This window comes from Pristiophorus japonicus, chromosome 1, assembly GCF_044704955.1.
Source record: "Pristiophorus japonicus isolate sPriJap1 chromosome 1, sPriJap1.hap1, whole genome shotgun sequence".
Lineage (NCBI taxonomy): Eukaryota > Metazoa > Chordata > Chondrichthyes > Pristiophoridae > Pristiophorus > Pristiophorus japonicus.
In genome coordinates, this window is record NC_091977.1 from 404,964,772 (window position 1) to 404,979,385 (window position 14,614).

The 14,614-nt window shown below is 41.7% G+C and overlaps 1 protein-coding gene across 3 annotated transcripts in view; it reads right to left on the reverse strand.

The window, feature by feature from the left end:
• Nucleotides 1–2,121: 2,121 nt before the first annotated feature.
• LOC139275003 (sodium/potassium-transporting ATPase subunit beta-1-interacting protein 3) overlaps nucleotides 2,122–14,614 on the reverse strand; it is a 792,762-nt gene continuing 780,269 nt past the window's right edge. For 2 of the 3 annotated variants that reach the window (XM_070891862.1, XM_070891853.1), the window contains one exon: nucleotides 2,122–6,108. In XM_070891862.1, the coding sequence (XP_070747963.1) occupies nucleotides 6,095–6,108 (14 nt within the window). In that variant the 3' untranslated portion in view covers nucleotides 2,122–6,094. The remainder of the gene's footprint in view (nucleotides 6,109–14,614) is intronic. The other variant, XM_070891869.1, reaches the window with a different exon arrangement.

Below are 14,614 nucleotides of genomic sequence, written 5' to 3' on the forward strand. Positions count from 1 at the left end.
GGGCGTCATGAGCCAGGTGGTGAGGCCATACCCTTTGTCTCCCAATAGCCAGCTCTGCCCTTCTGGCAGATATAGTGCTCTCGCATAAGATGAATGCATCATGGGTGCTCCTAGGGTATCTTGCATCAACTGACATGATGCGATGCATGTCGTCACTCATGAGCTGCACATTTACAGAGTGGAAGTCTTTTCTATTCCTGTACATCTCGGAATCCTCCAAAGGTGTTCACAAGGCCATGTGGGTACAATCAATGCAGCCCTGTACCTTTGGGAAGCTAGCAATCCTGGAGAAGCCCACAGCCCTTTCACGCATTGCCTGGGCGGTCATGGCGCACTTTATGTAGTCATTCCTCCAGTCATATAGTGCAGCAGTCATCTGCCGAATGTAGATATGTGTTGCATGTTGAGAGATGGCGCACACATCCCCAGTTATGGTCTGCAACGATCCAGATGCACAGAATGTAAGTGCAACTGTAACCTTCACTTCAATGACAAAGCAGTCCTCCTGACCCTTCGAGGTTGCAGGTCTGCTTTTACTAACTTACAGATCTCAGTTACAACTTCTTTGCGGAAACGCAGCCTTCTCACAGTCTGCATCACTCAGGCGGAGGTACGAATGCCTGTCTCGATATACCAACATGGGTAAGGCCTCCTGCCCATCATCCTACGTGCTCTGAGGTTCCTCATGCAATGACGTCGAATCAATTGTCTCTTCCGCAGCACCATCATGCAGAAGGCTTGCACAAAGTATGGCATTGTCAGTATTGTCCTCATGATTAAAAGCTAAAAACGGTAGGCAGAACATGCTTCTTTGTTGTCTCTCTCCCCAAGGTCGATGTCCTAGTATGGACCACAGGTCTGAGCATGAGCAATAGGCTTGCTCACATTGGGTAACACCACCACCGCCCCTTCCCCCCGGGCTTCATTTGATGCATAGTGGCACAGTGTAAGGGTTCTGATCCCTTCAGTTCGGCCTCCACACCACCCCGCCCCCCCAGGTTTCATTTGATGCTGCTTGTTAAATAGTGTAAGGCTTCACATGCCTTCAGTTAGGCTTCCACCACCCCCCCATCCCACTCCCACAACCCGGGCTTCTTTTGATGCATAGTGGCATAATGTAAGGGTTCTCATCCCTTCAGTTCGACTTCCACTCCCCTGGGCTTTTCAAGCCAAGCCCCTGTAACCGGGCGAGGGACCAATCCTGCTGGCTGATGCTCCGACCCTTGAGCCCGGTTTGGAAATGTTCGGTGGTGGTGTGACACTTTAAAAAAAAATCCAAACATAAAGAATTGCATGAAACTTCCATTTTTTGTGTTTTCAGTTGGAAACATTTAAGCTTGATGCATATTTATGTGCTCTTGACTCCCTCCAAAACTTTGCCTAATGGCGTCTTTCTGCACCAATTTTTTGATCTGCGCTGGTTTTTCTTAAGTGCCCAGAAGGTTTTTTGGGAGTGGTCACATATGCCGTCCTGGGAGAAATGTAAGTCGTCCAAACTTGCATATTTGTGAAAAACTGGCGCAGACATCAGGTTACACCCGCTATGACGGGAAAAAAAACGAACGTAAAAAAAAATCGTTTGTAATGGAGTTACGCTGGCGCACAATCTTTGGGGAAACGTGGATATTTTAATTTAAGCCAAAAAAAGCGGCGCGTGCCAAAACAACGGCACAAATCACTGGGGAAAATTGAGCCCTATATTTGTTAAAGAAATAATTCAATTTCATTAAACAGTTGTTATGATATTGTATCCATTATTTTATTTGACCTATTATTGGTCAGGGAAATCATGAAAATACGTTGTTTTCTTAATTTAATGAAAAAAGAAAAAACTTGCATTCTTGTAGCATCTTTCACATGCTCAAGATATCCAAAGCGCATCAAAGCTAATGAAGTGTTTTTGAAGTGTAGTTACTGTTGTAATGGATGTGTGTATGTATATATCATTTTAAAAAATGTCTGTATAAAATCAGTGGGAGCGACTAAACTGGCTTAAAAACCCCATTAGTATAGACTAATTTAGAAATCAAGGTGTAGAAAAGAGGGAATGCTTACAATTAGCTTGTAATCCAACATACAATTTAATCATTTTGAACTGACATGAAGTATTTACCATCCATACTAGTTTTTACATGATACCCAGGGTCATGGGCTTTCTAGATAAGTAAAAATTGTTTACATAGTATTTCTATCAATAACACCCTCAGTACACAAGAATATGCATATATATATATACACAAGATTATAAAAAAAGTTACGCAAAATGTGCTTTATCCATCAGGTCGACGCAAGAGATTCAGTAGCCAAAGGCTACTATCAGCGCACATACATCTGCTGTATTAATAACATCACACTTTTGTAATCAGTAGGAACTTGGCAGTTTCAAAGGTCCTTTTAAACAATAGGAAATCCAGACCATAGCTGCCTCTTCTAAAAGCCATTGCTATAAATGGCTACAGAAAGAAATTTGTAATACAGTCGCAGTGTTTGATTTAGCACAATGCACAGCATAGTGAAGGATGGTGGTGCCGAAACTCCGGGAGTCCAGCTCTGCCAGTGGAAATTCAGTGAAGTAAAACTTTTGGCTGTCCAGGCAGTAGCGCAGGTCCATCCCAAACTCTGAGGACGGGGCCCTCTGCGGGGGTGGGCTGTGCTATCCTGACAGAGGACCAGAAAACTAGAGCAGCTTTATGCAGTTCTGAGGGCAAAAAGCTGCCTCAACAGCTTGTTGCTTTAGCTCACAATAAGCTGCTGCTTCAGGTAATTGATAATCTCCAGAATTGATTACCTTTGCTTGGTAATGGTTTGGAGCCTTTCGGAAGACCTCAACACTACACATGCTAGCTGACAGCTGGCGAGAGTTCCACTGAAATCTTATGAAGGCACATTTCCTGCAACAGCCTGGGAACTCCCGCAGCTCAATGTGTAGATGGTGGCAGATGATCTGCCCATCCCATCTCCCATCACTGGAAAATAACGAGCTAAAAATGGGATACAATCCTGGCAAAGCTGATTCCATCCAAATTTCAACCACAGGCAGGTAATCCCAAGCTCTCAGCTCTTGGTCTTGATCACAATTTTGGGGCCTCTGGAGTTGTTATCCTATTTTGTTCATGATGTGCCTACTGGTAAAATAGGAAGCAAAGCTTCTCTGGAGCAAATATTTCCAGAAATTATATTTTGCTCAAATTATTACTTAACTTTCTTGTCTCTGCAAATTCCAGTACCAGGAAACTATATCCATTTGAACTCCATTGCTACAATAATAGGATGCACCATATTTTAGTTTTTTTTTTGCATATAACATAAGATTTATCAGGGGTGTATGTTGTAAATCTGGTTCTATTGAACCATGAACTTTGCATTTTAAATGTTCATAATATACCTCCTTTCCTCTTTATTCGCTTTCCCTCATTATCCAAATAGCATCAGGCTAGACATTAATGTTGATATTAGAGGACATTTATTTGAAATATGTTGTTGACCCTGTTAAAATAGCAGACAGAAAACCTGCTATCACATTAATTGTTCATCTGCTAATCTTGCCCACAGTAATTTCTAGCCTATAATATTCACATTATTCCCAGGATATTAACATACTTTTCAAACTGATTCCTTGGCCTAGAAATTCAATTGCGCTGCATCTGTTTTATAAACATAAAATGAGTGCCTAAGGGTCCAATATGAAATGCCGCATCCATTTCCCCCGATAGTATGTCGCCCGCTATATTGGACCGGACTGCTCCATAGGGGTTGAGGGCACGCCCCAGAAGTATTAAAAAGCCTCATATGCATTATGTAATAAACTCACCCAGCAAATCATGACATTAACAGTCATCAAGGACCTACCAGGAACATTATTTAATGGGTTCATTGATTCCATACAGGTTAGTTGCTGGTTTATCCTCTTGGGTTGCAGTTTAACTGCTGGGCCTTCTCTGTGCTATTTTCTCCATTCTACAAGTGATTCTGACTTCTAGGAACAACTTTCTGCTGATGGTGCTGGACTGTTTTTTTTGTTCTGCAGTTTATTCCAGCCATGGATGATCTGGTTGGTCTTCGTTTGGGGCTGGAGAAGATGGAGGAGGAGAAGAGCCCTGTGTAGGAGACCATCCACAGAGCAGGTTTTCAGGGAGCACTTCTCATACTTCAACTTCACTGAGGAGCATTGCCTTACATGCCTTCGTTTCACCAAGGAGGCACCTGCTGCAGCCACAACTCGGGCCTCAAACCAGGGCATAGACAGCAGTGCCTGTGGCTGTCGAGGTCAATGTGGTCCTTAATTTTTACGTCATGGGGTAATTTCAGGCTGTGGCAGGTGACATATCACAGTGCTGTATCAGGATGACTGGATTCTATGCCAGGAGTAACACATGCATCACATTCCCCATGGACAGAGCAAGACAGGACAAGAAGCACACATTGCAGGTTTCCCCAGGGGCTAAGAGGCCATAGACTGCACCCACATCGCTATGCCACATGTCATCTTTTTCAATAGAAAGGGATAACCACTCCCTGAATGCACAGCTTGTTTGTGGCCACAGGCAATGCATCATACACATCTCTTGGCAGCAGTCATAATTCATTCATCCTGCACAAGTCCTCTGTTCTGCCTTTATTCCAACCAGGCTGTCAGGTCATAGATTGGCTACTTGGCCTCCGGACACATGACTCATGAGTCCTATCAGGAATCGAGGCACAGATGCAGAGTTGGCCTACAATGTAAGCCATACTGCCACCAAAATTGAGTAGACCATGGGCGTGCTCAAGTAACGCTCCAACTGCCTGGACCGTCTGCGAGAAGCTCTGCACCACACCTCTAAACATGTTTCCTGATTTTTGGTCATGTGCTAACGTCATTAAAATGAAGGACCACCCCTTAACACCTGCTGGGCAGCAATAGTGGAGGCGGAGATCAAAGAGCACCATAGACCACCTGTACCATTTTCTGCCAGAGTTCTTAGAGAACAACTGATACAAGAGCACTTCACCGGAACAATCCCTCCCATCCCCAATCAACCCACTGTGCCACAATTCTTTCCTCACAACCAATAACTGAGTGCATTTAAAGTGGCACCAGAGACGCTCGATTTCCCATGCACCCAAACAGGCACACAGTTAATAAGCAGTGAGGATAGCACTGGCTGGGCGCCTGTGGTCCCTGCACCCATGTGAACAGCAATGTGCAATCCGTGCCTCATTCCCAGTGTGTCTCTGGCGCCATTGAATTTCTAGGCCCTCGAGTCTCGAAGTATACTTCCTGTGGGTGTTTTTCATGGTGTGGTCCAAGTGAAGTCTATAAAGATGGTTTTCTGTGGGCTGTGAGACTAGAAGGATGCTGAAAGCTGCCAAGTGCCTTCTAAGAATGGAATGATGTAGACTGGACCTATCATTCAGGGTATTATAATCGAGCTACATGCTCCACTCAACAGAAGACCATGACAAGATTCTCAACTACTTCAGTGAGCGGAACACAGCAATAATGAGAATAAAAGGTTTCTTTTAATCACCTAATCTATAATCCATAGAATGGTCTAACAGATGTATCACATAAAATGTTTGTAACATTCACACGACTACAAAATACTGGGGTGCTAACATTATCTTACAAATGTGTTAAGAATTAATAATACTTCATAAATCCATAAAAAAGTATTTTTGTACAAGTTGAAAACTGACTCATTTAAATATTCTACAGAGAAACAGTTGCTACCGTCAGAGGGACTGATTCACTCTCAGCACAAGTCCAGTAATGTTTTCCTGTTTCACAGTGGATTTTACCTGAAACAAATCACTTGACTGTACTAAATTCACTGTTTGCTACAGTGTACATACTTTAACTAGACGCTCCATACAAGATACCATTATTGTACAGCAAAGGACAAGAAACAGTAACCAGAACCAAGTATTTCATAATCAACTTGGATATGCCTAAAAATAAGTCTTTGACTTGAGATTTGGTCAGAAATGAATTATTACGTGGGAGTACCTGCCCACACCTGATATCACATATAATGTTTTTTCTTTTCTCTAAAGTGTAGTTTGAAGAACATCTTCATCAGAGGCCTATCCATCCATGATCATCTGTTGTCTGTCATTTACTTCGACCTGGAAGAGATGTAAAGAAAAAGTCAGTATTGACTTTTTTGTGGCAAGATAAACTATGCTGTTTTCAGAATATATGCATCATGTCTTGACAGCATTAACCTTTTCAGCATAAAATGTCTGAAAAAGTTTTTTATACATTGATGAAAAGAGCCTGTAGGTACATCAGTGTAAACATATAATTGCAGATCTCTTATGATTGATAACTGGGCTTTGTCAAGTGGGTGAGTACAATGCATGATATAGCTATGAGCTCAAACAAAACAGAAATATTACAGAATTGATCCCTGGCTTCTGCTGAGCTAGCTGATCTTATTGGTGTGAGCAACGATTTCTTACATTACAACAATGATTACACTTTAAAAGTACTTCATTGACTATAAAGCACTTTGGGATGTCCTGAGGTTGTGAAAGGCATTGTATAATTGCAAGTCTTTCTTTTTACAATTGACCTCAATGCCACTGGGTTAGGAAGGAGAAATTGGCCATGAACCCCCTCCAATCACTATCCAGTGACCTTGCTGGAACATGCACATGTATTGACATAAGATTAGGAAAAGGATCAGGCTTGGCTGTGATGGTTCAATAGCATGCTGATTCTCAACACCTATAGTAATACACCAAGAATGACCCCTTGAGCAAAGTACTGGAAGGCTGGCAGTGGTCATGAAATCATACCCCAGCATGAGTCAGTGCTTCAGTAGAGGAGGGGAGGAAATTGATCATTGAATATTATTTTGTGTATAGAGATTGTTGCCTTCCCATCTCCTTCAGATGAGAGAATAATACTGTCCAAGGAAGTACAAGGCCACAGTAATGCCTCTCTCTCTCTCTATTAGCCAATCAGAGGCATGTTTAGCAGGGCACAAGTTGGTTTCACTGCTAATGTAACTCTCTCAAGTTGGAACACTTCATCATCTTGGCCCTGGCTGCGAACATTCTAAACTTGTCAATGGATTTTCGGTGAGGCTGGGATTTGAATTAGGGTTTTCTGAATGGGAGTCAACCTCTCAGCTCATAGTTACTTTCCCATCCTTAAAAATGGGGTGGGGGGATCGAGTTGCCACTTGTATGCGTTAGTTATATCAACACAATCCGGGCGGAATCGGCCAAACCAGCGCAAAAGATTGTGGAACTTTAAACGTGAATGAACTACATCCAAAACCATTTACGTTTATGTTTTCCATGATCTTTTACGCTGGTTCAAGATTCAATCTGCCTGAATCAAGTCCCGCCCACAAAACTATCCACACCACCAGGTCAACACTGCGTGATTCTGCAGATTGCATTGGGTTTGAGAAAGCTCTTCAAATTGCGCTTGTTTTCTTAGGTTTAAGGCATGTTTTAAAAGTTTTTCATATCGGAAATTATTTAATTTACTAAGAAATTGACTAGTGTACACCAGTGACACTATTAAATTGTCCAGTTTCGGGGTTTTTTAAGCCAATTTCAGTGATTTTAAATCAGGTCACTCACAGGGAAAGAACTGGACACCCTTATTACATTTTTTTTAATTGATAAACCCATTTTCAGCTTTCTTGATAAACTGCACTAGTTACCACTCTCAAGTACATCGAGAAATACATTTTAACAGATTTTTTTTTAAAGAAACAATTATGTTCTGGTTCGTGGAAGATTTTACGCTTGTGATTATGCAAATTAGAGCATTTTAGGCGCGATCGGGAAATTGCACCAAAGCAGAAACTGTACCCCATAGCGTTAAAACAGGTGGAGGTGTAGGCTGCTGAAGGTGCCAGCTTGACTGCTAAAGCATCTACTGCCTCTGAATCAGAAGTCATTAGTCCAAGCTCCACCACAGGACTTGATTACATAATCTAGGCTGACAATCCAGTACTGAGGGAGTGCTGCATTGTCAAGAGGTGCAGTCATTTGAATGAGACGTTAAACTGACGCCCTGTCGGCTTGTCCAAGTTGACATAAAAGATTCCACGGCACTCTTTCGAAGAAATAAAAGAGAGTTCTCTCATCATCTTGCCCAACATTTATCCCCCAAATAACACCAAAAAAAACTGATGAACTGGTCATTATCTCATTGCTGTTTGTGGCACTTTGCTCTGTGCAAATTGGCTGCCGCATTTGCCTAGCAGACAACAGTGACTGCACTTCAAGATATATTCAGTGGTTATGATGTGAAATTTAAAGAGGTTACATAAATGCAAGTTCTTTCTGTCTATATAATATATTGAAATCTGTAGATGATCATCAAATTTGATTCAACACCTGTTATGCCTGTAGGTGCTGCTGTGATAGGTGCTTTCAATATAAAGTTACTAATGTCAGTAACTAGCCTATCTTTCAGTGCCTGTACAGTAGTCAAGTGTTCTTGTCCAATGAAACTTACCTGGCCTGCACAGTAGAGTAAAAATCAGGCATCATTTTTTTCTTTTTAAAAGAAGGCCTATTATTTCTTTGTTAAAACATCAATATACAATGTTTTTTTTAATCAGGACATAATTATTTTTTAAATCGGGGGTTTATTTATTTATTTATTTTTATTTTGTCTGAGAATCTTTTAGTAATACCGAAAAGGTATTTTTTGTACTCCCCCACTGAGGTACTTTTTCTAAACGCCTACAGTTGAGGTAGTTTCCCCATACCCATTCCCTCTCCCCAGCCCCTTCTCTTCCCCTCCCCCTCCTTCCTCCTGCCAAGCCCTCTCTTATTTCCTCTCCTACCACTCACTACCTTTGCTTCTCACCCTTGCCCTCGCCCTTACTTTTACTCTCATCTCTCTCACCGTTACCTCCCGTCCCCCCTTTTTCTCCTGCGTTTGTCCTATTATCCACTGCCCTCTAACCCTGCTTTACCTGAAAACAGCACTTGTTCTTGACTACCCATGTTCAAAGTCCCAGGAGATTCAGTAGCTATTTTTCAAAAATGCGAAGGACATGGAATGACTTCCTGGTGTAACAGGTTATTGTTTTAATACCCTGTGCCACAGATCAGTACTACATGTAATTTTTGCTACATCTCAGAAAAACATCTGGAGAGATCAGGTATCCTCCTCACCCCAGCAGCACAGGCAGATACCTAGTCACCACCTTAGCCAAAAAAAACTGTCTGTGCTGTGGGAAGACCTACAGCGAGCTGAACATAATAAATCAACATAGAAAAAGAAAACGCCATTGGCCTCGTCTGTTGATATTAAAGATTGTTAGTTCAAGCTCAAACAGGAAGTAGCACTTATGAATAGCATAATTCATAGTATAGATGGGTCACTTACCAAAATGTGAACTGTAAAATTGTATTACATCTCAAAGCAGCAAATGAAAGATCGTGCGTATAGTGTCTCAAACTATGCTACACTGTAGCTAGTGTTACTAGAATGACTGAATCACACACAGATGGTGTGCTATGCCACTGGATGGCGTGCCTGCATCAAAGTGCAATATTAGAGGTAGAATGAGTCCAAATTTAGCAGTAAGTACTCTAGAAAACATGTCAATCAAACTGCATATTGCTTGCTTCTACATGCATGACCATTTCCAATACAGTGATTTTTTTTTAGGAAAATCTAAAATGAGTGTCTCATTTTTCTGTAGTTTAGACCAAGGGCCCTTCAATCTTCTAAATCTATTTTCAAGTGTCTATGCTTAGAACAGCCCACGAGACAATTGCAAGAATGCTGTCAGAGCTGATCATCTATAATTGTCAGCTCTTTTGCCAACATTTTAAAAGCTTTGATGTTAGGACTTAGACAAAATTCACAGTGCTGGAAAATATGCTTTACAAGTGGTCAGGAGGTGTTCATGGACACCTAGGGTTCCAGTCGCTATATCATCTCTTCATTAATATTGTATCCTACAGGTTAAAAAGAGGTGTCTCCTGAAAGATCCCTGTGATAGACAAGGGGATATGTTTGTATTGAGATAGCTGTTACTAAAATTAGTCTTAGTGCCTCGGGTTAAGGAGCAGGAAAATTAACCTTGCTTCCTGCTTCAGATTGTTAGTTGGTGACTCCTGCTGGAAAATGGATATCAGTAAGGATAGGATTAAATATCTATTCTTATTAGTAACTAGCCAGCTATCTTGTACCTGATTCCTAAGGAAATAATGTACATGATTAGAAAAATCATACCAGAACTCTTCTATGATAAACAAACTTAAAAAAAAATCAGGAGGCATATATACTGATATAAGGGCGAATAAGCTATTCCAAGACTTTAAGAAACAAGTCTCTATTTAGCAATATTGCAAACTAGCTAACACAACTTCATAGTATTTATCTCACACAAAACCCTCAAGAAACAAAGGGGGTGAAATTCAACTTTGGCGGGGGTACAAACTAGCAGTAGTGAATCGTCCACCCGTTATACACTCCGCCCCATTACCATTGAAATCACTGGAAAGGAAGGTTGGGCGCGGTGTATAATGGGCGGGCTATTCACTACTGCCCATTTTGCACCTCCCATCAAAGTTGAATTTCACTCCTAAAGTCTGGTGACAACTGCCCAACTTCCAAAGTTAGTCATATGAATTTATATGGAAGAGTATTTCTATCTTTATGTTAACAAAAGAAAGTGACTAAGCAAAGGCATGCAGCATGTAATATACATGTAGACCTCTACTTTAATTTCACCAAGGAGCATATTTGCAGAAAAGGAGCATTTAATAAAGTGTCAGTGGTTGTATTGATCATTTCTGCCCTTAGGGTATAAGAACTTAAGAAATAGGAACAGTAGTAGGCGACACGGCCTCTCGAGCCTGGTCCACCATTAAATAAGATCATGGCTGATCTGATCATGGACTCAGCTCCACTTCCCCGCCCACTCCCCCTAACCCCTTATCGTTTAAGGGGTTAAATTTATTCAATCCCCAGCTTCCACAGCTCTCTGAGGCAGCGAATTCCACAGATTTACAACCCTCTGAGAGAAGACATTTCTCCTCATCTCTATTTTAAATGGGTGGCCCCTTATTCTAAGATTGTGCCCTGTAGCTCGAGTCTCCCCCATCAGTGGACACAATCTCTCTGCACCCACCTTGTCAAGCCCCCTCATAATCTTATACGTTTCGATAAGATCACCTCTCATTCTTCTGAATTCCAATGAGTAGAGGTCCAACCTACTCAACCTTTCCTCATAAGTCAATCCCCTCATCCCCAGAACCAACCTAGTGAACCTTCTCTGAACTGCCTCCAAAGCAAGTATATCCTTTCGTAAATATGTATCTCTATGCTCAACAAAACAATTTGCTAGTTTTCAGAAACAACCATTTGTTGAAAGAAGGGAAAAAATGTCAAATGAAGGAAATCCATTTTCCACACATGTGCATTCTTTAGGAACTTGAAGACCTTTATAATTCTGTTCTCTCCAATCCCATTGGAGGAAAGAGAAAAAACTCATTAGTACCCCGTTGCACATTTTTCTATTTTTAATACTCATGTTCACTATTTATCCCTCTTTCATCACAGTGATGTTTCTTTGGCAGGGGTGCAAATTGGCGTAGTGACTCGTCCATCCATTATACACCCCGCAGAAAAAATAGAAAAGCAAATTATAATTTAAATGGAGAAAAATTGCAAAGTGCTGCAGTACAGAGGGACCTGGGGGTCCTTGTGCATGAAACACAAAAAGTTAGTATGCAGGCACAGCAAGTAATCAGGAAGTCAAATGGAATGTTGGCCTTTATTGCAAGAGGGTGGAGTATAAAAGTAGAGAAGTCCTGCTACAACTGTACAGAGTAATGTTGTGGCCACATCTAGAGTACTGCGTGCAGTTTTGGTCTCCGTATTTAAGGAAGGATATACTTGCACTGGAGGCTGTTCAGAGAAGGTTCACTAGGTTGATTCCGGAGATGAGGGGGTTGACTTATGAAGATAGGTTGAGTAGGTTGGGCCTATACTCATTGGAGTTCAGAAGACTGAGAGGTGATCTTATCGAAACATATAAGATAATGAGGGGGCTCGACAAGGTGGATCTAGAGAGGATATTTCCACTCATAAGGGAAACTAAGACTAGGGGACATAGTCTTAGAATAAGGGGCCGTCCATTTAAAACTGAGATGAGAAGGAATTTCTTCTCTCAGAGGGTTGTAAATCAGTGGAATACTCTGCCCGAGAGCTGTGGAGGCTGGATCATTGAATATATTTAAAGCAGAGATAGACAGATTTTTGAGCGATAAGGGAATAAAAGGATATGGAGAGCGGGCAGGGAAGTGGAGCTGAATCCATGATCAGATCAGCCATGGTCTTATTAAATGGCGGAGCAGGCTCGAAGGGCCATATGGCCTACACCAGCTCCTATTTCTTATGTTCTTATGTCTCAATCATTCTTTTAATCTTTGACACAAATCATATACTAAAGTTGCATATTCTACATATTGATTGGGCATATCTACATAAAGTTGCATTAATCTACATATTGATTTGGCTAACCAAACTGGTAGTAATGCGGTGGAGGAGAATTTCCTAATGTGTATTAGGGATGGTTTTCTAGACCAATATGTCGAGGAATCAACTAGAGAGCCGGCCACCCTAGACTGGGTGATGTGTAATGAGAAGGGACTAATTAGCAATCTTGTTCTACGAGGCCCCTTGGGGAAGAGTGACCATATTTTGGTAGAATTCTTTATTAAGATGGAGAGTGACACAGTTAATTCGGAAACTAGGTCCTGGACTTAAGGAAAAGTAACTTCGACGGTATGAGGCGTCAATTGGCTCGAATAGACTGGCAAAGGATACTTAAAAGGTTGACAGTGGATAAGCAATGGCAAACATTTAAAGATCACATGGATGAACTTCAGCAATTGTACATCCCTGTCTGGAGTAAAAATAAAATGGGGAAGGTGGCTCAACCATGGCTAACAAGGGAAATTAAGGATAATGTTAAAGCCAAGGAAGAGGCATATAAATTGGTTAGAAAAAGCAACAAACCTGATGACTGGGAGAAATTTAGAATTCAACAGAGGAGGACTAAGGGTTTAATTAAGAGGGGGAAAATAGAGTACGAGAGGAAGCTTGCAGGGAACATAAAAACTGACTGCAAAAGCTTCTATAAATATGTAAAGAGAAAAAGATTAGTGAATACAAATATAGGTCCCTTGCAGTCGGATTCAGGTGAATTTATAATGGGGAACAAAGAAATGGCAGACCAATTGAACAAATACTTTGGTTCTGTCTTCATGAAGGAAACCACAAATAACCTTCCAAATGTACTAGGGGACAGTGGGTCTAGTGAGAAGGAGGAACTGAAGGATATCCTTATTAGGGGGGAAATTGATGGGATTGAAGGCCAATAAATCCCCGTGGCCTGATAGTCTGCATCCCAGAGTACTTAAGGAAGTGGCCATAGAAATAGTGGATGCATTGGTGATCATTTTCCAACAGTCTATCAACTCTGGATCAGTTCCTATGGACTGGAGGGCAGCTAATGTAACACCCGAAGGCATATGGTATGTTGGCCTTCATAGCTAGGGGATTTGAGTATAGGGGCAGAGAGGTCTTACTGCAGTTGTACAGGGCCTTAGTGAGGCCTCACCTGTAATATTGTGTTCAGATTTGGTCTCTTAATCTGAGGAAGGACGTTCTTGCTATTGAGGGAGTGCAGCGAAGTTTCACCAGACTGATTCCAGGGATGGCCGGACTGTCATATGAGGAGAGACTGGATCAACTGGGCCTTTATTCACTGGAATTTAGCAGGATGAGAGGGGATCTCATAGAAACATATAAGATTCTAACGGGACTGGACAGGTTAGATGTGGGAAGAATGCTCCCGATGTTGGGGAAGTCCAGAACCAGGGACATAGTCTTAGGATAAGGGGTAAGCCATTTAGGACTGAGATGAGGAGAAACTTCTTCACTCAGAGAGTTGTTAACCTGTGGAATTCCCTGCCGCAGAGAGTTGTTGATGCCAGTTCATTGGATATATTCAAGAGGGAGTTAGATATGGCCCTTACGGCTAAGGGGATCAAGGGGTATGGAGAGAAAGCAGGAAAGGGGTACTCAGGGAATGATCAGCATGATCTCATTGAATGGCAGTGCAGGCTCGAAGGGCCGAATGGCCTACTCCTGCACCTATTTTTCCATGTTTCTATGTTTCTATGTTGCATTTTGTTACTGTAAATAACTTTAGCAGTCAACCATTACTAACTTAATATTTTCCAATAAGCAAGGTGTGACAGCTCAATCTTTCATTAATAGTTACTAAGCTGTAGCTGGGTTTCTTTCTTTGCTCCAATTCCTGAAGTGCAGCATTAAGATCAATTCAAGCCGTCGATTTTCACCTTCACTGTTTGGGCAGTAAAGTGGCAGAGCAGATCGCCTACCAGTTTTAGTACTTGTGCAATATTCATTTCAATTCAAATCAGTTGTGGTTCAGTGGGTAGCACTCTTGTCTCTAAGTCAAAAGGTTGTGGGTTCAAGTCCCACTCCAGAGATTAGAGCACAAAATTTGAGGGTGGTACACGAGTGCAGTGATGCACTGTCGGAGGTGCCGTCTTTCGGATAAGATATTAAACCGAGGCCCCGTCTGCCCTCTCAGGTGGACGTAAA